Source organism: Camelus bactrianus, chromosome 9 (genome assembly GCF_048773025.1).
Source record: "Camelus bactrianus isolate YW-2024 breed Bactrian camel chromosome 9, ASM4877302v1, whole genome shotgun sequence".
NCBI lineage: Eukaryota > Metazoa > Chordata > Mammalia > Artiodactyla > Camelidae > Camelus > Camelus bactrianus.
The window spans coordinates 4,538,796-4,564,940 of record NC_133547.1 but is presented as its reverse complement, the minus strand read 5'-3'; the positions used below and the strand labels follow the sequence as shown (position 1 = coordinate 4,564,940).

At 35.3% G+C, this 26,145-nt stretch overlaps 2 protein-coding genes and 1 pseudogene across 2 annotated transcripts in view; all 3 read left to right on the top strand.

The window, feature by feature from the left end:
- Nucleotides 1-26,145, top strand: part of LOC105067186 (uncharacterized) — a 123,784-nt gene that overhangs the window by 30,972 nt on the left and 66,667 nt on the right. The window contains exons 3-4 of the transcript XR_012509340.1: nt 19,300-19,380; nt 19,489-19,750. The gene's annotated coding sequence lies outside the window, so the exon portion shown is untranslated. The remainder of the gene's footprint in view (nt 1-19,299; nt 19,381-19,488; nt 19,751-26,145) is intronic.
- LOC105067195 (vomeronasal type-1 receptor 4-like) lies at nt 1,543-12,211 on the top strand. The gene has a single exon (XM_074371049.1). The coding sequence runs from the start codon at nt 3,079-3,081 to the stop codon at nt 4,003-4,005; it is 927 nt and encodes a 308-aa protein (XP_074227150.1). The 5' UTR covers nt 1,543-3,078; the 3' UTR covers nt 4,006-12,211.
- LOC141578662 (vomeronasal type-1 receptor 4-like) lies at nt 20,319-24,915 on the top strand (annotated as a pseudogene).

The following is a 26,145-nucleotide window of genomic DNA, read 5'->3' as shown; positions in this document are numbered from 1 at the left end:
CTTTCTGATTCACGTGAGGAATGTTGTATGTTTCTAGAAATCTATCCATTTCTTCCAGGTTGTAAAATTTATTGCCATATAATTGTTGACAGTATTCTCTTAGGAGGTTTTTTTTTTGTATCTCTGTGATATGGGATGTGATTTTTCCTCTTTCAGCCTCTTTTTTTTTTTATATGGGCCTGTTTTTACTCTTGATAAGTCTGCCTAAAGGCTAATGAAATTTGTTTATCTTTTCAGAAAGCCAGTTCTTGTTTTCATTGACCTACTGTATGGGTTTTTTGGTCCCTGCTTTTTACATTTTCCTCTTTCACCTTTATACTTCCTTCTGTGTACTGATTTGACATCATTTGTCCTTGTTTCTCTAATTCCTTCAAATGGTAGGTTAGGTTGCCTGTTGGAGATTTTCTTGCCTCTTGAGGTTAGCCTTTATCACTGTTAATTTCCCTTTTAGAATTGCTTTTGCTGTGTCCCACGGATTTTGCAAAATTGTTTTCTATTTTTAATTGTTTCAAGGCATTTTCTGATTCCTTTTCATCTATTATTTTTAGTAGCCTGGTGTTTAGTCTCCCGGTGTGATCATCTTGAATTAAGTAATTGAGCACTGGTTTTGTTGATATTTGCACAAATATTAGAATCTGTCAAGCCATCAGATCTGGGTGCTTTTATTTTTTGAGACACTGTTTTTGAACCTTCTCTTTTTTCTATTTAGTTTTTCTGCATCTACTTTTTATCATTAATGGTGGTCAGTAAAGTTAGAATGTGTTTTCCTACAAGATCCATAATAATTGGTATAGAAAGATGCAAATGAATCCAACTTAGTTGATTTGATATGTGTAAATAATTTCTGTAATGAGTTCTTTATCATGTTCCTCCTTTCACTTCTATCACTTTGTATATACTTCAGGTATTTTGTCTCATTGCACTTTTCTACCTGTATGTTAATTGATGGATCAGTTTAGTGGTGTGAAGTTTAGGAAAGTACTTGTCTTGGGTAGAGAAATATCTCAGGGAAGTGGAGATTCCAGCGGGATACGCATATTTATGCCAGTCCCTTTTGTGTGTGATTCAGCATTTCCTACTCTCCTCCCTTTGACACTTTGTCTGCCTTCATGGATCATGGAAAAGAAAGAGGCTCTTGGAAGCTTTCCAGTTGTCCTCTAAGGGGTGCTAACTAGAAGCTTGTAATTGTTTTTCATAGTTAACAACTGAGAAAAGTTTTCAGAAATGTTCTCAGGTCCCAAGCCTACACTCCCATTGCTGCTACAGGTGAAATGATAATTGCAGCTCTAAGGGGAGAGCAGATCAGGACACAGACTCACGAGCCCATATATGTAGGTGTGCCTGCCTCCCTCCCACACATACTAATTAAGAGGATCATAACCCTGAGCCACCGTCCTGGCAGCAGGAAGGTGTCAGGTAAGCATGTTGTATTGTATATCAGTGTGAGTGGCAGAGCCTGTAAGAGAAAGGCAGATCGAGTCTGGCTAAGTGATCAAGTCAGAAAAAGGCCATCTTCTGTGTACTGACCCGGTTCAGTGCCAGCACCATGTGAGAAGGTGGAATAATTCTCAGATACAAGCTGAGCTGGTAAAGAGAGATGGATTTTTAGACCCTACACCAGTTCCTAAGGGCTCCTCTGCAGTGTGATGTAATCCTCACTGATAGCCATTGCTGTTCTGAATCCAGGGGATAAACTTGATTTTTTAAGTGCTTAAAAATATAGTTGTAAAATCAATCAGCTGTTGAGTCTACCTTATAGGAATCATTGACTCATTGTTCAGGATTACTACAGGTGCAGAATTAATACCTCCAGGTTTTTAATAAAGGGTATGATAAATCTGCATAGATCATCTAATCCTGTACAGAAAGTGTGTCCAAATGGTAATGGCTTGAATAGAAAGGTTTTCTCTAACTAGAGGTGTGTTGCACTTAATGGAGGCTGTGAGAGTGTCTCTATTGGAAAACTACATAGTGTGTTGATTATGGTGTGGTTACTGTCATTCTTAAATTTAAGGAACATTTGACAAGCTAATTATGAGTATCAGGCAGCAGCTGTTGTTGCGTATCATGTTGCTTCCATTCATGTTTCTGATATGAAGCCAAAAATCTAGTATTTCAGTTGTTAAAAAGCAGAACATATGCCTTGCAAGTGATGATTTGCATGTATGTCTTGTATGATAATATCATTCATGAATCTTCATTCATTGCTGAATTTCCATTTCACTCTATATGGTATTAACATAGAGCTAACTGTATGGTCTGATAATCATTTAGTTTTGCTTTACAGTGTTTTGTCATGTACTGTTGTTTTGTGTCCCAACATTTATGGAATTACATGTGATTGATTACTCAGTGATTTCTGTGATAAGTGGTATTAGTCTTACGTTTCTCCCTTAACAGGAACGGAGTCTTTCTTTTGCCATCCTGATCTCAAGCCTCTCTCATCTTCATTACGTTTACTTGTCTTGGGGCAGGTTCCCATGATAATTTCTTGCCAGCAGTGCATGGACGTATATTAAGATATCTAAAGCTTTATTCATAATTGATTTTGACATAATAAAGTGAAAGTTTAAAAAAAGGATTCTTTTTATGATAAAACTTAGAAAATACCACCAGTCTAAAATCAAATATTAAGGTGTAAATTCAAAAGAAAATAAATATCTGGTTGATAATTTGAATGGCGCTCCCTAGGATTTTGGCAGAGCATGGTGGTTCACTACAGTATCTTTAACAGCAGCAGATTTGGACAAATATTTAAACTCTGTGTGTACCTTTTCCTCATCTGTACAGTTAAATTCATGGAAGTGACTGCCTGATAGATTTGTGAAGAATGAAGAAGTGATCACATGTGATCCAATGATTAATTTAACATTTGAAGTCCTCTTTAAATGTTATACATGCAACCCTTGAAATACTGCTACTATCAGAAAAACATTCAGTAAATGGTTTCCAGTGGGAACTAATGGTAAGTGGAGAATATTGGATTCAGCTGACACTATATGTGTAGCTTGTGCCTTGTGTTCCCATGCAGGACATTCTAACTGACAAGACAGACACCAGGGACGAATATCTGAGAGGATGGATAGCAGGAAATTGACTTTAAATGTGATCATCTTAGTGCAGACTGTGGTTGGAATCCTGGGGAATTTCTCACTTCTTTGCCATTATATCATCCTGTACATCACTGGCTACAGGTTAAGGTCCACAGATTTGATAATTAAGCACCTGACTGTAGCCAACTTCCTTACCCTTCTCTGTAAAGGCGTCCCCCACACAATGATGGCGTTTGGGTGGAAACATTTCTCCAGTGATGCTGGATGCAAACTATTTCTGTTTCTTCACAGAGTGGGGAGGGGAGTGTCCATTGGTAGCATCTGCCTCTTGAGTGTCTTTCGGGTGATCATGGTCAGTCCCAGGAACTCCAGGTGGGCAGAGCTTAAAGTAAAAGGTCCCAAGTACATTGTTCCCTCTATTCTCCTATGTTGGATTTTGCAAATGTTGTTAAATATCATTTTCCTTATCTACATACGTGGTGTACGGAGTGACAGAAACATCACAAACAACAAGGATTTTGGATACTGTTCTTCCATTCGTCATGACAAAACCAGAGATGCCCTATTTGCAGCATTGCTTTTGTTCCCTGATGTTTCATGTTTGGGGCTCATGCTCTGGGCCAGTGGCTTCATGATTTTCATCCTGCACAGGCACAAGCAGGAGGTCCAACACATTCATAGGACCAGTGCCTCCCATAGATTCTCTCCTGAGTCTAAAGCTACTAAAACCATTCTTCTTCTGGTGACCACTTTCGTCTACTTCTACACTCTTTCCTCCATCTTTCAAATTGTTTTGTCTCTTTTGGACAATCCCAGCTGGTTCCTTGTGACCATCGCTACAGTCATGAGTGCATGCTTCCCAGCTGTCAGCCCCTTTGTGCTCATCAGCCGTGACTCCAGTGTACACAGCCTCTACTTTGCCTGGATAAGGAATGTAAAACCCCTTTTTTAATGAGTAATATGTAAATTTCATTTATGTCCATAATGTAGCATTGTCAAATATTTGATCAATTCATTCATCCTCTGACACCTAATTAAGCTATTGGATCTGAAGAAAATCACATACTGGAAATGCTGAGCATCTCCTTGAAAATGAACAATTGTAATAGTATTGACATGAAATGTAAGTATCTTCTAGTTAATTGTGTCATTGAAGTTTTTCAAATTCTTGTAGAAAAGGAGTTTAGAATTTATGGAATAATAAATACCAGATCTTGAAGTGATCTGCATAATACAAAGTCTTCCAAGTGTGTAGCTTTCAATCTAATGAATTAGTTTCCCAGAAATAAAATAGTAATGAACTTATAGATAAAGGTATGCATGAAAATGGATCGGTATGTGCAATTGTCATTAATACAATTGAAGAAATTAATGTCTGCACAGAATAAAGAATAGCTTGTTGTGCATGTGGAGGTCAAATCAGTCTCATGCAGGATGGCATTTGTTAGCCAGTTATAAGTTTTATACGTAACATCCTTAGAGAGATGGTGGTATTTATTGGAAATATGATGTTTTGCAGGGAGATTAGCACATTTAAATATTTTCATGTAGAAATGGCTACTTTGATGTGAAATGCAGTAAAAAGAGGGGGGAGAGAACAGAAAAACAAAATACTTTAAGGTTTTGTTTTTTTCATGGAAATATATTTGACATATAAAATTGTATGAATTTAAAGTGCATGAGATGGTCATTTTTTTTTAAATGAACATAAATACAAAACAGAAACAGACTCATAGACATAGAATACAAACTTGTGGTTTCCAAGGGGGAGGATGGTGGGAAGGGACAGACGGGGAGTTCAAAATTTGTAGATACTGACAAGCATATGCAGAATAGATAAACAAGATTATATTGTATAGTACAGGGAATATATACAAGATCTTGTGGTAGCTCACAGCGAAAAAAAATTTGACAATGAATATAAGCATGTTCATGTATAACTGAAAAATTGTGCTCTACACTGGAACTTGACACAACATTGTAAAATGACTATAACTCAATAAAAACTGTTAAAAAAAGAAAAAGTCATGGTAAATAAATAAATAAGTAAAGTGCATGACGTGGTAATACGTGGTAACTGTATACTGTAATATATTTTTTATTGTGCCCAAAATTAGCACCTCTATTACATTATATAATTATCCTTTTAAATTAAATTATTTTCTCTTTAATTAGTTAATTTATAATATTATATTAGTTGCAGGTATACGGCATAGTGATTAAATACTTATATAGATCATGCTTTGCTTAAATTTATTAGAGAATACTCGCTTTATTCCTTTGATGTAAAATATGTCTGTATAACTTATTTATTTTACACATAGTAGTTTGTACCTTGACTTCCTTACACTCACTTGCCCCTCTCCTCTTTTATGTCCCCACTAGTTTCTTCTCTGTATCTGTGAGGTTTTTTTTTACATTCCACATATATGTGGTAGCATAAAGGACTTGTCTTTGTCTGTCTGACTTCAGTAAGCATCATACTTCCCACGTCTCTGTACATTGTCACAAATTCAAATATTCCATCATATATAAATAAATAAACACACCACATCTTCATTAATTCATCTGTGATGGATACGTAGGTTGACTCCATGACCTAGCTGTTATAAATAACGCTCCTATGAATATTGAGATACATGTATCTTTTTGATTTAGTGTTTTCATTTTCTGTGGCTATATACCCAGGAATGGAAATGCTGCATCATATGGCAGTTCTATTTTTAGTTTTTTGAGTAATTTCGATACTGTTTTACAGTGGTGACCACGAGTTAGAGTCCCACCAGCAGCGTACTTGGGTTTCTCTTTCTGCACATCCTCACCAACATTTGTTGTTTGTGGTTGTTTTGATGATAGCCAGTCTGACAGGTGTGAGGTAATCTCTCATTGTGATTTTGATTTGCATTTCTCTGATGAGTATTGATGTTGAGTATCTTTTCATGTTCCTGTTGGCCATCAGCTTGTCCTCTTCGCAAAAATGTCTATTCATGATTTCTACCCATTTTTATTGGATTGTTTGTTTTTTAATATTGAGTTGTCTAAGCTTATATATATATTGGATATTAAGTTCTTATGAGTCATATCATTTGAAAATATTGTCTAGGATTTGGTAGATTGCCTTTTTGCTTTATTGATGGTTTCCTTTGCTATGCAAAAGTTTCAAGTTCTGTTAGGTCCCATTTATTTGTTTTAGGTTTTGTATCCTTTGCCTGAGGAGACAGATCTAAAAACATATTGCTACAATTTCTGTCCGAGAGTTTTGTCTGTTTTTTATGCTAGGAGTTTTATGGTTTCCATTTTTGCACTTGGGTCTTTAATCCATTTTGAGTTTATTTTTGTATTTGGTGTGAGAATTTTCAGAGTACAGATTTTTCACCTCCTTGGTTAAATTTATTCCTAGGTCTTTTATTCTTTTTAAGGTGATTTTAAACAGGTTTGAGTTCTTGCTTTCCCTTTCTGATAATTCATTATTAGTGCATAGAAAAGCAATAGATTTCTGTGTATTAATCTTGGATTCTGCAACTTTACTGAACTCATGTATTAGTTTTCTGGTGAGGACTTTAGGGTTTTCTATGTATAGTTCCATGTCTCTGCAAATAGTGACAGCTGTAGTTCTTCCCTTCCAATTTAGTGTTTTTTATCTCTCTTTCTAGTCTAAATGCTGTAGCTACAACACAAATGCTGTGTTAAATACAAGTAGTGAGAGTGGGCATCCTGTTCCTGATTTTAGAGGAAAAGCTTTCAGATTTTCACCGTTGAGTATGAGGTTAGTTGTGGGTGGGCGGTTATAAATCCCCTTAGTTGTGTTGAGATACATTGCCATTGTACTCACTTCAGTTAGTTTTCATCATGCGTGAATGTTGAACTTTGTCAAATGCTTTACCTGCTTCTGTTGAGATGATGATGTGATTTTTATTCCTCCTTTTGTTAATGTGATGTATCATATTGTTTGAGTTGTGAATTTTGGGCCGTGTCGCATCTCTGGAAAAATGACCCCTTGTTAATTGTTTTTCAGCCTTTTTCTGTATTGTTGAATTGCTAATATTTTTGATAATTTTCCAACTGTATTCATCAAGCTATCGGTCTGTAATTTTCTTTTTTGTTTTATCTTTTTCTGGCATTGGTATCAGGGTAATGGTAGCCTCATAGAATGAATTTGGTGGTCTTCAGCTTTTGGATTATTTTGAGAAATAGGTATTACCTTTGCTTTATACAGTCCGATAGAATTCCATGAGAAGCTTTCCCATCCTGGACTTTGTTTACTGGAAACTTTTTATTATTTATTTTATTTTACTGCTATGAAATAGTCTGTTCACATTGCCTCTTTTTTCCTGATTCCATCTTAGAATATTGTATGTTTCTAGAAATTTTATCTGTTTCTCCTAGGCTGTCCAATTTCTTTGCACATAACCCTTCATTGGACCCTGTTATGATTTTTCTGTATTCATGTAGTATCAGCTGTGATTTCCCCTCTTTCATTTCTTATGTTCTTTATTTGGGTCCCCTTCCTTTTCTTCTTCATGAGCCTCACTACAGCTTATCAACTTTGTTTATCTTTTCAAAAAACCAGATCTTGGTTTCATTTACCAAGTTTACTGGGGTTTTTGGTCTGTAGTTTTTAAAATTTCCTCTTTGATCTTTATCATTTCCTTCAATCTGCTGATTTGGGGCCTTGTTCTTTTTTTTCTAATTCCATGAGATGGTGAGTTAAGATTTTTTTTTTTTGAGATTTTTCATTTTTTAAACATAGGCCTATAAACTTGCCTTGTAGAAATGCTCTTGCTGTATCTGATTGATTTTAGAAAGTTGTGTTTTTATTCTCATTTGCCTCACGGTATATCTGATTTTCTCTTTGATTTCTATACTAACCTTATGTTTTTCAGTATGTTGTATAGGCTCCACATAACTGTTTTTTTCCTATTTTTCTTTGTGCAGTTGATGCTATATTTCATACCATTGTAGTCAGAAAACAGTCTTTATGTAATTTCTGTCCACTTAAATTTGCTGAGCCTTGTTTTATGGCCTAGAAGATGATGTACCTTGGAGAACATTTCATGTGCATTTGAAAAAATACATATTCTGTAGAATATTCTACAGCACTGTGTACAAAAATAAACTCAAGATGGATTGAAGCTGAAATGTAAGACCAGATACTATAAAATTCCTAGAAGAGATGCTGTTTGACATAAGTTACAGCAATATTTTTTTGGATTCATCTCCAAGAGTAATGGAAATAAAAGGCAAAATAAACAGATGGAACCTAAACTTTAAAGCTTTTCACAGCAAAGGAAACCATAAATGAAACAAAAAACGCAACCTACAGAATGGGAGAAAATATTTGCAAGTGATGCCACCAACAAGGGATTTTTTTCCAAAATATACAAACAGCACGTACAGCTTACTATCTCAACAAAACTAACCCAATCAAAAATGGGCAGATGATCTAAATAGACTTTTCTCCAAAAGGTCACACGGATGGCCAACAGGAGTATGCATATACGCTCAATACAACTAATTGCTAGAGAAACGCAAATCAGCAGTACGATGAGATAGCACTTCACACCTTTCAGAATGGCTGTCAACAGAAATGTCTCGAATAATAAATGCTGGACAGGGTGTGGAAAAAAGGGAACCTTACTACAGTGTTGGTGGGAATGCAGCTTGGAAAACAGAATGGAGATTCCACAAAAAAACTAGAACTAGACTTACCATAGTATCCAACAGTCTCAGTCCTGTGCATAAATCTGAAGAAAGTTAATTTTAAAAAGACACATGCACTCCAGTGTTCATAGCAGTATTGTTTACAATAGCAAAGACATGGAAGCAACCTAAATGTCCATCAACAAATGAATGGATAGAGAAGGTACAGTATGTAAATACAATGAAATACTACTCAGCTGTGAAAAAGAATGAAATACTGCCATTTGCGACAGTATGGATGGACTGAGAGATTATCATGTTGAGTCAAGTAAGTCAGACAAAGAGAATTACCATATGATATATTCATGATATATATCTGAATCACTTTCCTATACATCTGAAACTAACACACTGTAAATCAGTTATGTTTCAATTTTAAAAAGGAAGTGTATTCTGGTGTTTTGGATGTAATGTCCACTAGACTTTTGTTAAGTCCAGCTGGTCTGTTGTGATACTTAAGATTCCTGTTGCCTTATTGATATTCTGTCTGGATGATCTGTTCTTTAATGTATGTAGGGTGTTACTGTCCTTGTATGATTCTTGTATTATTGTCAATTTCTCCCTCTATGTGTATTAGTGCTTTCTTTATATATTTAGTTGCTCCTGTATTGGGAGTAGAAATGTTAATGTTGTAATATCCCCTTCTTTTATTTATCGCTTTATCGTTATATAATATCCTTCTTTGTATTTTTATATAGCCTTGTTTTAAATAAAACTAAAAACTAGTACCTTAAAAGGTAAATCAAATTGATAAATGTTCAACCAAAGTAATCCAAAAATGTTTTCAAAAGAATAAGAGAGGGTCCAAATAACTAGAATCAGAAATGAAAGAGAAGTTATGACTGACACCACTGACACAAAAAGTTATTAGAGATTATTAGAAACAACTATACACTTGTAAAATGAACAACTTAGAAGAGATGATAGTTAGCTAGAATTCTACCGTTTCCCAAGACTGAATTATGAAGAGTTAAAAATAGAGGCACACCAGTTACCAGTAATGAAATTGTATCAGTAACCATGAAACTCCCAGCTAACAAAAATTAGTGTGAGACAGCTTCACTGGTGAATTCTATGAAATATTTAAGGAACAATGGAAACCAATACTTCTCAAGCTATTCCAAAAAAATTAAAGAGGAAGAAGCATGTATGAGTCACTCTGAGATTGGCATCAACCTGATACTAATACCAGAGAAGAACACCGAGTCCACCCCCAATTAAAAAAGAAAAAACAGGCCAACATCACTTATGAACATAGCTACAAAAGTCTCAACAACATATTAGCAAACCAAATTCAGTGATACATTGAAGAGATCATTCATCATGGTCAACTGAGATTAATCCCAGGAATGTGAGATGAATTCATTATCTGCAAATCAATCAACATGATGCACCACATTAAAAAATTTAAGGAAAAAAATCATTACAATAGATGCAGAAAAAGCTTTTGAAAACAATTAACACTCATTCATGAAAGAAAACTTTCATGATGAAACCTTTCAACAAAGCACATAGAAAAGGAACATAACTCAACATACTAAAGAACAAATGAGAAGCCAACATGAACATTGCACTCAATGGTATAAAGATGAGTGCATTTCCTCTATGATCAGAAGTAAGACTAGGATTCCAACCTTCTCCAAGAGGAAGTCAAGAAGGAAATAATAGAAGGAAAATGAGTGTGGAAATAAATAGAGACTAAAAACATAATAGAAAAGATCAATCAAAGCAAGAGCTGATTCTTTGAAAAGGTAAACAAAATCAACAAGGCTTTAGTTAGACTCAGTAAGAAAAAAAGAGAAAAGGCTCTGATGAATAAAATTAAGATACAACAGAGGAGAGAAAACAAGAGATACACAGCAATACAAAGAATTATGAGAATATTACAAACATCTATACACCAACAAATTGGACAGCCTAGAAGAAGTGGTGCAAATTTTAGAATTATACAACCTTCCAAGAGTGAATCGGGAAGAAACAGAAAATATGAAAGGACTGATAACTAGTACAGTGATTGAAATAGTAACCAAACAGCTCCCTAAAACAAGTCCAGGACGAGAGACTTCACAAGTGAATTCTACCAAAGATTCAAAGATTTAATACCTAGCCTTCTCAAGCTCTTCCAAAAAATTGAATGGGGAGGGAATGCTTTAGAACTCATTTTGCAAGGAAAGGCCAACACCACACTGTTACCAAAATCAGTGAAGAACAAAATCACATAAAAAGTAAATTATAGGCCCAAATCTCTGATAAACATAGATGCAAAAATCCTCAACAAAGTATTAGCAAAGTGAATACAACAATACATTAAAAGGATCATATGGACCCAAGTTTGGTTTGGTAATAAACACATGTTGGGGGAAGAAGAGAGATGGAGCTGGGAATGAAGAAGGTGGCAGAGGGCATATTGGAGGCCACTATTTGGTCCCCAATTTTTAAATTCCCCAATTTATGGTCAAATCATAGCAATCATGGATAGTTTCTAATTTCAGCTCAGAGGCAAAAAAAACTTGCTTATACAAAATGCCCTGAAAATGGCTCCAATAGAATATACAGCAAAGGAGGAAACCTAAAATTTTTGGTAAGAATTGGGTTTTGACTTTAATGTAATTTAATTTGTCATTACACATCAATGGTTAAATATGTTCTGCTGCTTATGAAATAATGTCTTATTCTAAGGCCACAGAAATATTCTCTTGTTTTGCAAAAGCATAGTTACTTTACTTTATAATTTCGATCAGCAGCAATCCATTCAGAACTTATGTATGGTTTGGGTAGTTATTGATGATTTCCTTTTTTCCAATATGAATATCAAATTCCAGTTTATTCTAAAACTGTGGATTTTGCTTTCTTTCCATTTCCTGTGAGTTTTCATGATTTCACTTAGCTAAGATCACTGCATTCTTAGCACTCACCTTCCATGAAATTTACTGGAAGTTGTCTCCATCTTTTCCTGCCTATTGAAGTCTTTTGCATTCCCATGGGAGCACAGAAGTTACTCTTGAAAAATGAAAAGAAGTTACTCCTGGTGTCAAAAATCTTCAGTGAGCCATTTTGATTAGAAGAATGATTGTTACACTGATTCATAGGAGAACATACGGAATGACAGAATAGACTCCAAGGATGTGGAAATAAGAATAATGTTCTTGTCACAGACAATGGTTGGAATCCTGGGCAATGTTTCTCTTTTTTACTATTGTCTCTTCCTTAACACACTGAACCTAGGCTGATATCCACAGATTTGATTTTTAAGTACCTGGTTATAATCAATGTCTTGGTCATTCTCTCTAAAGGAATCCCCCAGACAATGGCATCTTTTGCATTGAAATACTTTCTTAATTATTTTGCATGCAAAATTTTTTATATTTCAAATTGACCATCTCTGAATACTTTGTATCAGCTTCATGGTCTAAATTTGGAGTGAACTATATATTTTTTTAACACTTTTTATTGATTTATAATCATTTTACAGTGTTGTGTCAAATTCCAGTGTAGAGCACAATTTTTCAATTATACATGGACATATATATATATATTCATTGTAACATTCCTTTCTCTGTGAGCTACCGTAAGATCTTGTATATATTCTTTTTGAACTAGTGTTTTTGTTTTCTTCAAGTGTTGTGTCATATGATAGTTCTGCTATTAGTTTCTTAAGTACCTCTCATAGTGACTGCACCAATTTACATTCCATCAACCATATGCAATAGTTTCCTTTTCTCCATATCCTTGGCAATATTTGCATTGTAGACTTTTTGATGATAGACATTCTGTCAGGTATGAAGTGATACTGTGTTTTTAATTTGCATTTCTCTGATGATTAGTGACAGTGAGCCTCATTTAATGTGTCTGTTGTCTGTATCTGTATGTCTTTTGGGGAAATGTCTATTCAGATTTTCTGCCCATTGTTGAAACGAGTTGGTGTTTTGTCAGTCAGTTATACAGCATTTTATATGTTTTGGATATTAATCCCTCAACAGTCATATTATTTGCAAATTTTTTTCCACTCAGTAGGTTGTCTTCATTAGTATATAGAAAAATAACAAAATTTTGTATATGAATCTTATATTCTGCTACTTTACTGAATTAATTTTTAGTTCAGATAGTTTTCTGGTGGGGACTTCAGGACTATTAGATTTAGATATAGATATAGATATAGATAATAGATATAGATAGATTGATTTCTGGTGGGGACTTCAGGATTATTAGGGAGATAGATATAGATATAGGTAGATAGATAGATAGATAGATAGATAGATAGATAGATAGATAGATAGATAGATAGATAGATATATTCATGTCATCTGCAAATATTGACCATTTTTTTCCTTCCTTCCAATTTGTATGCCTTTTATTTTTCACTTGTCCGATTGGTGTGGCTAGAATTTCCAATACTTTGTTAAATAGAAGTGGTAAGAGTTGGCATCCATGTCTTGTTCCTTATTTTAAAGGAAAGATTTAACTTTTCACCATTGAGTCTTATATTAGCTGTGGATTTGTCATAAAATGGCATTTTTTATGTTGAAATATGTTGATGAGCGTTTTTACCGTCAATGGATGTTGAATTTTGTGACATGCTTTTTCTATGTCTATAGAGAGGATGATGTGATTTTTTTTCGCATTTATTAATGTTGTATATCACACTGATTGATTTCTGTACATTGGATGAACCTTGCATCCCTTGAATGAATTCCACATGATCATGGTTGTGATCCTTTTGATGTGTTGTTGAATTTGGCTAGCTAATATTTTGTTAAGGAGTTTAGCATTTATATTCATCTGAGATAATGGCCTGTATTTCTTTTTGTGTGTGTGTTTTCTATGTCTGATTTTGGTATCATGATAAAGGTGGTTTCCTAGAATAAATTTGGGAATGTTCCATTTTCTAACTTTTTGAAATAGTTTGCTAAAGATTAAATAGTAGCTCTTCTTTATGTTTTGTAGAATTCCTCGTCAAACCATCAGCCCTGGACTTTTGCTTGTGAGGATTTTTTTCAATTAAAAATTCAATTTCACTACTGGTGATCTGTCTGTTCACATAATCTATTTCTTCCTCATTCAGGCGCGGAATGTTCTGTGTTTCTAGAAGTTTATTCATTTCTTCTGGGTTGTAAAATTTGTTGCCATAAAACTGTTGATAGTATTCTCTAGTGATTTTTTTTGTACCTCTGTGACAGGGGATGTGATTTCTCCTCTCTAAGTCTTATTTGGTTTATATGGGTCTTCTCTCTTTTCTTCTTGATAAGTCTGCCTAACGGCTAATCAGTTTTGTTTAGCTTTTGAGAAAACCAGTTCTTGGTTGTGTTGACATACTGTGTGGGTTTTTTAGTCTCTGCTTTTTAAAATTTCCTGTTTGACTTTATCATTTCATTCTATGTCTGAGTTTGACATCGTTTGTCCTTCTTTCTCTGATTCCTTTAGATGGTAGGTTAGGTTGTGTGTTGGAGATTTTCTTGCTTCTTGAAGTAGGCCTTTATCACTGTTAATTTCTCTCTTAGAATTGCTTTTGCTGTGTCCCACGGATTTTGCAAAATTAGCTTTTATTTTTAATTGTTTCAAGACATTTTCTGATTTCTTTTAATCTATTATTTTTAGTAGCCTGGTGTTTAGTCTCCTGGTGTGATCATATTGAATCAAGTAATTGAGCATTGGTTCAGCTGAGATTTGTGTAAATATTAAAATCTGTCAAGCCCTCAGATCTGGGTGCTTTTATTTTTTGAGACACTCTTTTTGAACCTTCTCCCTTTTTTCTGTTTATTTTTTCTGCATCTAAATCTTATCACTTAATGGTGGTCAATAATAGAATATGTTTTCCTACAAAATCCATAATAATTGGTATAGAATGATACAAATGAATCCAACTTAGTTGATTTGTTATGTGAAACAGTTTCTATAGTGAGTTCTTTATCATGTTTCTCCTCCTTTCACTTCTATCACATTGAATATACTTCCAGGTATTTTGTCTCATTCCACTTCTCTACCAGTATGTTAATTAATAGATCAGTTTAGTTGTCTGAAGATTAGGGAAGTACTTGTCTTTGGGTAGAGAAATAGCTCAGGGAAGTGAATAATTCCAGAGGGATACACATATTTATGCCAGTTGCTCAAGTATGTGATTTCAGTATTTCCTTCTTCTCCCTGTGAGACTCTGTCTTGATGGATCATGGAAAAGAAAAAGGCTCTTGGAAGCTTTCCAGCTGTCCTCTAAGGGCTCTCACTACAAACTTAAAATTGTTTTTTGTAGTTAACAACTGTGAGAAAAGTTTTCAGAAATGTTCTCAGGTCCCAAGCCTACACTCCCATTGCTGCTATAGGTGAAATGATAATTGCAGCTCTAAGGGGAGAGCAGATCAGGACACAGACTCACAAGCCCATATATCTAGGTGTGCCTGCCTCCCTCCCACACATACTAATTACAAGGATCATAACCCTGAGCCCTCTGTCCTGGCAGCAGGAAGGTGTCAGGTAAGCATGTTGTATATCAGTGTGGGTGGCAGAGCCTGTAAGAGAAAGGCAGATCGAGTCTGGCTAAGTGATCATGTCAGAAAAAGGCCATCTTCTGTGTACTGACCCGGTTCAGTGCCAGCACCATGTGAGAAGGTGGAATAATCTGAGATACAACTGAGCTGGTAAAGAGAGATGGATTTTTAGACCCTACACCAGTTCCTAAGGGCTCCTCTGCAATTCAATGTAATCCTCACTGATAACCATTGCTGTGGCTGAATTCAAGTGATAAACCTGATTTTTAAAGTGCTTTAAAATATAGTTGTAAAATCAATCAGCTGTTGAGTCTACCTTATAGGAATCACTGACCCAATGTTCAGAATTACTAGAGGCACACAATTAATACCTCCAGGTTTTTAAATAAAGGGTATGATGAATCTGCATAAATCATCTAATCCTGTACAGAAAGTGTGTCCAAATGGTAACGGCTTGAATAGAAAGATTTTCTCTAACTGTGAGTGTCTGATGCACTTAATAGAGGCAATAAGAGTGTCTCCATTGAAAAACTGCTGAGTGTGTTGATTATGGTGAAGTTTACATCAGTCTTAAATTTAAGGAGCATCTTACATAATAATTATGAGTGTCAGGCAGTAGCTATCTGTTGCATATCATGTTGTTTCCACTCATGTTGTTTCTGATATCAAACCAGCAATCTAATATTTCAATTGATAAAAAGCAGAGCACATGCCTTACAAGTGATGATTTGCATGTATGTCTTGTATGATAACGTCATTCATGAATCTTCATTCACTGCTAAATTTTTCCTTCACTCTGGCATAAACATAGAGCTAACTATATGATCTGATAATCATTTAGTTTTTTTAACATTTTTTATTGAGTTATAATCATTTTACAATGTTGCATCAAATTCATGTGTAGAGCACAGTTTTTCAGTTATACATGAACATACATATATTCACTGTCACATTTTTTTTTCTCTGTGAGCTATCATAAGATCTTGTATATATTTCCCTGTGCTATACAGTATAATCTTGTTTATCTATTCTATATTTTGAAGTCCCAGTCTGTCCCTTCCCACCCCCCCCCACCCCCTTGGCAACCACAAGTTTGTATTCTATGTCTATGGGTCTGTTTCTGTTTTGTATTTATGTTTTGGTTTTTTTGTAATTCCACATATGAGCGATCTCATATGGCATTTCTCTTTCTATTTCTGGCTTACTTCACTTAGAATAACATTCTCCAGGAGCAACCATGTTGCTGCAAATGGCATTATGTTGTCGGGTTTTATGGCTGAGTAGTATTCCATTGTATAAATACACCACATCTTCTTTATCCAGTCATCTATTGATGGACATTTAAGCTGTCTCCATGTCTTGACTATTGTAAATAGTACTGCTATGAACATTGGGACGCAGGTGTCATCCTGAAGTAGGGTTCCTTCTAGATATATGCCCAGGAGCGGGATTCCTGGGTCATACGGTCAGTCTATTCCTAGTCTTTTGAGGAATCTCCATACTGTTTTCCACAGTGGCTGCACCAAACTGCATTCCCACCAGCAGTGAAGGAGGGTACCCCTTTCTCCACAGCTTCTCCAGCATTTGTCGTTTGTGGATTTTTGAATGACGGCCATTCTGACTGGTGTGAAGTGATGCCTCATTGTAGTTTTGATTTGCATTTCTCTGATAATTAGTGATATTGAGCATTTTTTCTTGTGGCTATTGATCATTTGTATGTCTTCCTTGGAGAATTGCTTATTTAGGTCTTCTGCCCATTTTTGACTGGGTTGTTTGTTTCTTTCTTGTTAAGTCATATGAGCTGTTTATATATTCTGGAGATCAAGCCCTCGTTGGTTTTATTTGCAAAAATTTTCTCCCATTCCATAGGTTGTCTTTTTGTTTTACTTCTGGTTTCCTTTGCTGTGCAGAAGCTTGTAAGTTTCATTAGGTCCTGTTAGTTTATTCTTGCTTTTATTTCTATTGCTTGGGTAGACTGTCCTAGGAGAACATTTTTGAGAGGTATGTCAGATAATGTTTTGCCTATGTTTTCCTCAAGGAGGTTTATTGTATCTTGTCTTATGTGTAAGTCTTTGATCCATTTTGAGTTTATTTTTGTGTATGGTGTAAGGGAGTGTTCTAGCTTCATTGCTTTACATGCTGCTGTCCAGTTTTCCCAACACCATTTGTTGAAGAGACTGTCTTTATTCCATTGTACATTCTTGCCTCCTTTGTCGAAGATGAGTTGACCAAAATTTTCTGGGTTCATTTCTGGGCTCTCTATTCTGTTCCATTGGTCTATATGTCTGTTTTGGTACCAATACCATGCTGTCTTGATGACTGTAGCTCTATAGTATTGTCTGAAGTCTGGGAGAGTTATTCCTCCAGCCTTTCTTTCTCTTCAGTAATGCTTTGGCAATTCTAGGTCTTTGGTGGTTCCATATAAACTTTATTTGTTCTAGTTCTGTGAATTATGTCCTGGGTAATTTGATAGGGATTGCATTAAATCTGTAGATTGCCTTGGGCAATATTGATTCTTCCAATCCAGGAGCATTGGATATCTTTCCATTTTTTTAAGTCTTCTTTAATTTCCTACATGAATGGTTTATAGTTTTCTGTGTATAATTCTTTCACCTCCTTGGTTAAATGTATTCCTAGGTATTTTATTACTTTGTGTGCTATTTTAAAGGGGATTGTTTCTTTAGTTTCTTTTTCTGTTGATTCATCGTTAGTGTAAAGAAATGCAACTGATTTTTGAACGTTAATTTTGTAACCTCCTACCTTGCACCACTCCTATTCAATATAGTCTTGGAAGTCCTAGCCACAGCAGTCAGACAAGAGAGAAATAAAAGGGATCCAAATTGGAAAAGAAGAGGTAAAAGTGTCACTATATGCCGATGACATGTTACTATATATAGAAAACCGTAAAAGGTCCACACAAAAACTAGTAGAGCTGATCGATAATCATTTAGTTTTGCTTTGCACTATTTTATCATGTACTGTTGTTTTATGTTCATAGTTTATGGCATTACATGTGATTATTCAATAACTTCTATAATAAGTGTTATTATTCTCCATTTCTCACATAAAAGGGAAGGAGTCTTTCTGTTGGCATCCTGATCTGTTGGCATCCTGATCTCAGGGCTTTCTCTTCTTCCTCACGTTAACTTGTCATGTGGGAGGTTCTTGTGATAATTTAATGCCAACAGTGCATGGACGTGTATTAACATATCAAAATCTCTATTCATAATTGATTTTGACATATAAAATAAAACTTTATAAATAAATGGATTCTTTTCTTGATAAAACTTATACCACCAGTCTAAAATCAAATATTAAGATGTAAATTCAAAAGAAAATACCGATCTGGATGATTATTTGAACATAGCTATCTAGGATTTTGGCAGAGCATCATGGGTCACTGCAGTATCTTTAACAGTTCTGTGGGTGTCAAGTCCTCACTCTGCCCTAAGCAGTGGATTTGGACAAATATTTAACCTCTGTATGTGTACCTTCTCAGCAACTGTATAATTAAATTCGTGGAAGTGACTGCCTCAGAGATTTGTGAAGAATAAAAACATGATCACATGTGATGCCTTCAATGATTACTGTAACATTTGAAGTCCTCTTTAAATGTTATACATGCAACCCTGGAATGCTGCTACTATCAGAAAAATATTCAGTAAATGTTTCCAAATGGGAACTGATGATAAGTGCAGAATATTGGATTCAGCTGACACTATACGTGTATCCTGTGCCTCATGTTCCCATGCAGGACATTCTAACTGACAAGACAAACATCAGTGACTGGTGTCTGAGAGGATGGACAGCAGGGATTTGACAATTGATGTGATCATCTTAATGCAGACTGTGGTTGGAATCCTGGGGAATTTCTCACTTCTTTGCCATTATATCATCCTTTACATCACTGGGTACAGGTTAAGGTCCACAGATTTGATAATTAAGCACCTGATTGTAGCCAACTTCCTTACCCTCCTCTGTAAAGGCGTCCCCCACACAATGGCAGTGTTTGGGTGGAAACATTTCCCCAGTGATTTTGGATGCAAAGTTCTTTTCTTTCTTCACAGAGTGGGAAGGGGAGTGTCCATTAGTAGCATCTGCCTCTTGAGTGTCGTTCAGGTGATCATGGTCAGTCCCAGGAACTCGAGGTGGGCAGAGCTTAAAGTGAAATCTCCCAAGTACATTGTCATTTCTATTTTCCTGTGTTGGTTCCTGCAAATGTTGGTAAATATCATTTTCCTTATCTCCATACATAGCAAATTGAGCAACCAAAACATCACAAAGGAAAAGGATTTTGGATACTGTGCTTCCATTCATCGTGACAAAATCAGTGATGTGTTGTTGGGAGGAATGCTGTTGTTCCCTGATGTTTTATGTTTGGGACTCATCGTCTGGGCCAGTGGCTCCATGGTTTTCATCCTACACAGGCATAAGCAGCAGGTCCAACACATTCGGAGGACCAAAGCCTTCCCCAGGTCCTCCCCTGAGTCCAGAGCTACAAAAACCATCCTTCTTCTGGTGAGCACTTTTGTCTACTTTTATACCCTTTCCTCTGTCTTTCAACTTCTTTTGTCTCTTTTTGAGAATCCCAACTGGTCCCTTGTGAAAGTCAGTATAATTATTGCTGCATGCTTCCCAGCTGTCAGCCCCTTCCTGCTCATGAGCCGTGACTCCAGTGTACACAGCCTCTACTTTGCTTGAATAAGAAATAACAAAAATCCCCTACTATGATGAGAACCATGTAAATTGTATTTATATCCACTGTGTCCATACCATTGCCAGTTCATTCATTCATTCACTCTCAGAGTCTTAACTAAATTCTGCATCTCAAGAGAATAATAAGCAAGACATGCTGAGCATCTTCCAATAAACAACAGTGATTGTATTTTCTTGAAATATAATTACCTTGTAAGTAATTATGTTATTGATGTTTTTCTGGTATGTGTAGAAAAGTTTGGAATTTATACAGTAATAAACAGTAGATCTTGCGACAATCTGCATATATTGAAGTCTTCAGATATGTAGCTTTCAATCTAACAGAATATGTTTCCCAGGCATGGACTCTTTGATAAAGTTACACATGAAAATGGATCAGCATGTGAAATGGTCATTAATAAAACTGAAGAAATTAACGTCATCACAGAATAAAGAATATACTGGTGTGAAACAAGAGGATAAAGTTGGTCTCTGTAAATGGAGCCTTTTAGTGACAGTTACGAGTTTCATAGATAAAATCCTTAGAGAGATGGCAGCCTCTATTAGAAGTATGATATTTTACAGGAAATGAACACATTTAAGTATTTTCATATAGAAATGGCCATATTTAAGTGAACTGTGGAAAAGAGGACAAAAGAAAAATGTTTCAGCTGATTCTTTTTACTTGAAATATATTTGACATATAACATTGTGTAAATTTAAAGTGTACAACGTGGTAGAATCTTACATTTATACATTGTAATGTTGTCATTATAGCCATAATTATCACCTCTGTCGGTTACAGAATTATCCTTTTAAATTATGTTTTTTCTCTTTAATTATCACTGATTCACAATATTGTATTAGTTTCATGTATACAGCATAATGATTAAGTATTTATATAGATTATATTTTGCTTAAAGTTATTATAAAATATGGGCTCTATTCCCTGTGCTGTAACGTATGTCCTTGTAATTTATTTACATTATACACAGTAGTTTGTACTTCTAAATCTTAATCTTATCGTGCCCCTTCCCCATTTTCTCTCCCCATTGGTAACCACTAGTTTTTCCTCTATATCTGCGGATCTGTTCTGTTCTATTCATCCATTTGTTTTATTTTTTTTTTATTCCACATGTAAGTGGTAATATGCAATATTTGTCACTCTCTGTGTGATTTGTTTCACTAACCATAATACACTCTAGGTCTATGCCAGTTGTTGCAATTGACAAAATTTTCATTCTTTTATGGCTGAGTAATATAACACATCTATATTCATATGTTGACAGACACACAGGTTGCTTCCATGTCTTGGCTATTGTAAATAGTGCTCCTGTGAACACTGGGGTATGTGTTTCTTCTCAAATCAGTGTTTTCTCTTTCTTCTGGCATATACCCAGGAGTGGCATTGCTACGCATGGTATTCTGTTTTAGGTTTTTGAGGAAACTCTGTGCTGTTTTCCATAGTGGCAGCACCAATTTACATTCCTATGAAAAGTATACTAGGGTTCCCCTTACTCCACATCCTCACCAACGTTTGTTATTTGTAGTCTTTTTGATGATTACCATTCTGATAGCTGTGAAGCGATGTATCATTGTGGTTTTTATTTGCATTTCTGTGATGAATCACACTGTTGAGTGACTTATCATGTGCTTGTTGGTCATCTGTATGTCTTAGTAAAAATGTTTATTCAGGCTTTCTAACCTTTTCATTGGATAGTTTGTTTTTTGATATCAAGTGGTATAAGCTGTATATATATTTCAGATATTAACATATCAGTCATATCATTTGAAAAGTTTCTCCAATTCAGTAGGTTATCTTTTCATTTTGTCAATGGTTTCCCACTGTGCAAAAGATAAGTTAAGTTTAATTAGGTCTCATTTGTTTATTTTTGCTTGTTTCCTTGCTTTAGGAGACATAAAAAAATATATTGCTATGATTTATGTCAAAGGGTGTTCTGCCGATGTGTTCTTCTAGGAATGTTATGACTTCCAGTCTGCTATTTGGGTGTTTGATTCATTTTGAGTTTATTTTTGTATATGGTGTGGGAAAAATGTTGAAATGATTTTATTAATTTACATGTAGGTGTCCAGTTTTCCCAGCACCACTTATTGAAGAGACTGTCTTTTCTCCATCATATATTCTTGCCTCTTTTGTCATATATTAATAGATAAGTTGTGCATTGGTTTATTTTGGGGCTCTCTATTCTCTTCCATCGATCTGTGTGTCTATTTTTGTGCCAGTGCTATACTGTTTTGAATACTGTAGCTTTGTAGGATAGTCTGAAGTAAGGGAACTTGATACTTCGGCTTTGTACTTTTTTCTCAAGATTGCTTTGTTTTTGTGAGGTCTCTTGTGGTTCCATATGAATGTTAGGATTTTTGTCCCAGTTCTGTGAAAAATGTCATAGGTATTTTGATGGTGATTGCATTAAATTTGTAGATTGGTTTGGGTAGTATGGATATTTTAACAATATTAATTCTTCCAATCCAGAACACAAGGTATCTTTATCTGACTTTGTATCATCTTCAGTTTCCTTCATCAATATTTTATAGTTTTCAGAGTGTAGGTTTTCCACTTCCTTGGTTAAGTTTATTCCTAGGTATTTTACTGTTTTTTAAATGATTTCAAATGTTTTTTGCCTTCTTTTTCTTATATTTCATTATTAGTGTATAGAAAAGCAGTAGATTTCTGTTTGTTAATCTTGTAAGCTGCAACTTTACTGAATTCATTTATTAGTTCTAATAGTTTTTTGGAGACATTAGGGTTTTCTACATGTAATGTCATGTCATCTGCAAATAGTTACAATTTTATTCTTCTCTTTCAAAATGGATGCCTTTTATTTCTTTTACTTCTCTGATTGCTGTGACAAGGTCTTCCAATACTGTGTTAAATAGAAGTAGCAAGAGTGGGCCTCCTTGTCTTTTTCCTGATTTTGGAGAAAAAGCTTTCAGTTTTCACGACTGAGTATGATGTTAGCAGAGGAGTTGCCATAAAATTTTCTTAATTATGTTGAGATATGCTTCCTCTATACCCACTTTGATGAGAGTTTTTATCATGAACAAATGCTGAATTTTGTCAAAAGCTTTTCCCTGTGTCTATTGAGAAGATCATGTGATTTTTAGCCTCCTTTTTGTTTATGTGATGTGTCACATTGATTGATTTGTGAATATTGAACCATCTTTGCATCTCTGGAAAAATTCCACTTAATAGTTTTGCATAATTCTTTATATATATCACTGATTTCTGTTTGCTAATGTATTTGTTGACAATTTTTCATCTGTATTTGAGATGTTGATCTGTCATTTTCTTTTTTATAGTGTCTTTTTCTAGTTTTAGTATCAGAGTAATGGTAGCTCCAGTGAATTTGGATGCAAAGTTCTTTTCTTTCTTCACAGAGTGGGGAGGGGAGTGTCCGTTGGTAGCATCTGCCTCTTGAGTGTCTTTCAGGTGATCACAATCACTCCGAGGAACTCCAGGTGGGCAGAGCTTAAAGTAGAAGCTCCCAAGTACGTTGTTTTCTCTATTCTCCTGTGTTGGATGTTGCAAATGCTTGTAAATATCATTTTCCCTATCTTCATACATGGTACATGCAGTGACCAAAACATCACAAACAAAAAGGATTTTGGATTCTGTTCTGCTGTTGGTCATGACAAAACCAGAGAAGCACTGTATGCAGCAATACTATTATTCCTTGATGTTTTATGTTTGGGGCTCATGCTCTGGGCCAGTGGCTCCATGGTTTTCATCCTGCACAGGCATAAAGAGATTGTCCAACACATTCATAGGACCAACACCTCTCCTAGGTCCTCCTTTGTGTCCAGAGCTACAAAATCATTCTTCCTCTGATGAGCATGTTTGTTTACTTTTATACCCTTTCCTCCATCTTTCAAGTTGTTTTGGCTCCTTTTGGTAACCCCGGCTGGTTCCTTGCCAACATTACTATAATCATGGCTGCATGCTTCCCAGCTGTCAGCCCTTTTCTGCTCATGAGTGTACACAGCCTCTACTTTGCCTGGAGAAGGAATAAAAAATCCCCTACTCTGATCAGAAATATGTAAATTGTATGTTTTCCACAGTGCATCGTTGCCATTTTATTCATTCATTCACCCTCTGAGTCCTAACTAAGATTTTGAACTGGAATCTGATGAAGAATTGCTTCCAGGTTGATTCATGTTTTTGACAGAATTCATTTCCTTTACGGATACCCATTTGGCTGTCTCCATCTTGAAAGTCAGCATTAGCAAATTGAACCCCCCTCCTGTTTTCAGTCTCCTTCTTCTTTCAGTTGTATCTATTTACCTTTGTTTTTTAAAGCTTGGATGATTACATTCAACTACCTTCTAAACCAGGAGAATCTCCTGTTTCAGTCTATTGAGGCTGCTAAAACCAGAAGACCACAAGGGATTGTTGCAAGATGCTGGAGTCAGAAAACCCTGAGCTCTCTTCCTCTCATGGGCATCTCAAAGTTACAACTATATGCAGAGCAAATACTGATGATGATGACCAGAACTACTGAAGAAGATCTTCCACAACTAAAGATACATGGAAGGATCCATAACGATATAGGTAGTGGGGGTGGAGTCTTGATATAGTCAAGAACCGTACCCCTGGGTGGGTGAGCCACAGACAGGAGAATAATATAATTACAAAAGTCTCCCCAGGGGGTGAGGGGTCTGAGCCCCATGTGGGGATCCTGCATGGGGACAATGAGCCCCCCAAAAGTTTTGCTTTGAAAGCCAGTAGGGCTTTCTTTCAGGAGACGTGGAGGGCTTTAGGAAGTAGAGACTTCTCTCTTTTTAATAGTATTAAAGTGTAGTTGATTTAAAATATCATGTTAGATTCAAGTGTACAACAAAATGATTTAGTTATTTTTTTCAGATTATATTCCATTATAGATTTTTTAAAGATATTTAATAAAATTCCTTCTGCTATACAGTAAATCCTTGTTGCTTATCTTTTATATGTATAGTAGTTTGTATCTTAATTCCATACTCCTAATTTATCACTCCCTCCCCCTCTCTTTTATTAATCATGAGTTTGTTTTCTACATCTGTGAGCCTGTTTCTGTTTTATAAATACATTCATTTGTATAATTTATAGATTCCACATGTGAGTAATATACAGTATTTGTCTTTCTCTGCCTGACTTATTTAACTAAGTATAATATTCTCTAGGTCCATCCATGTTTCTGCTAATGGCAAGTTTTGGGGGGGGTTATGGGTGAATAATATTCCACAATGGAATATATATATATATATATGTATATATATATACACACACACACACACACATACATACATATACATACATACACATACATGTATATATATATAAATGTAAAATGGACGTATGTATGTATGTATGTATATATCACATCTTCTGAAGCCAGTCATCTGTAAATGGGCACTTTGATTGTTTTCATGTCTTGTATTGTAAATAGTTCTGCTATGAACATTGGGGTGCATGTGTCTTTTTGAATTAGTTTTTTTTTCCAGATATATACCCAAGAGTGGGATTGCTGGATCATATGGTAGCTCTAGTTTTAGTTTTTTGGAAGACCTTCATACTGTTTTTCACAGTGGCTGCTCCAATTTACATTGCCACCAACAGTGTAGAATGGTTCCCTTTTCTCCACATCCTCACCAGCATTTTTTATTTGTGGACTTCTTGATGATGGCCATTTTGAGTGTTGTGAGTTGATTGCTCATTGTGGCTTTGATTTGCATTTTTCTAATAATTAGCTATGTTAAGCATCTTTTCATGTGCCTATTGGCCACTGTATGTCTTTTTTGGAAAAATGTGTTTTTAAGTCTTCTGCCCATTTTTTTGATTTGGTTGTATTTTTGATACTGAATTGTATGAGCTGTTCTAGTATTTTGTGTATTAAATGCTTTTCAGTTGCATTGTTAGCAAATATGTTCCCTCTGTACCCAATTTGGGGAAAATTTTTGTCATGAATGAATGTTTTGTCAAATGCTTTTCCTGCATCTATTGAGATGATCATGTGATTTTTGTCACTCCTTTGTTAATATGGTGTTTCACATTGTGCTTCCTATACCTAGATACCTATTTCTTTCTCTAGGTTCAGTAACTTTTCAGCCATAATTTCTTCAAATATATTTTCGATCCCTTTCTCTCTTCACCTTCTAGAACCTCTATTGGTGTGTTTGTTGACATGTTATGTAATATCCCGTAGATCTATGTTGCTTTCTCT

What these genes read in the sequence shown, in the direction of transcription:
- LOC105067195 (XM_074371049.1), top strand. Translation starts at nt 3,079, where the DNA reads ATGGATAGCAGGAAATTGACTTTAAATGTGATCATCTTAGTGCAGACT.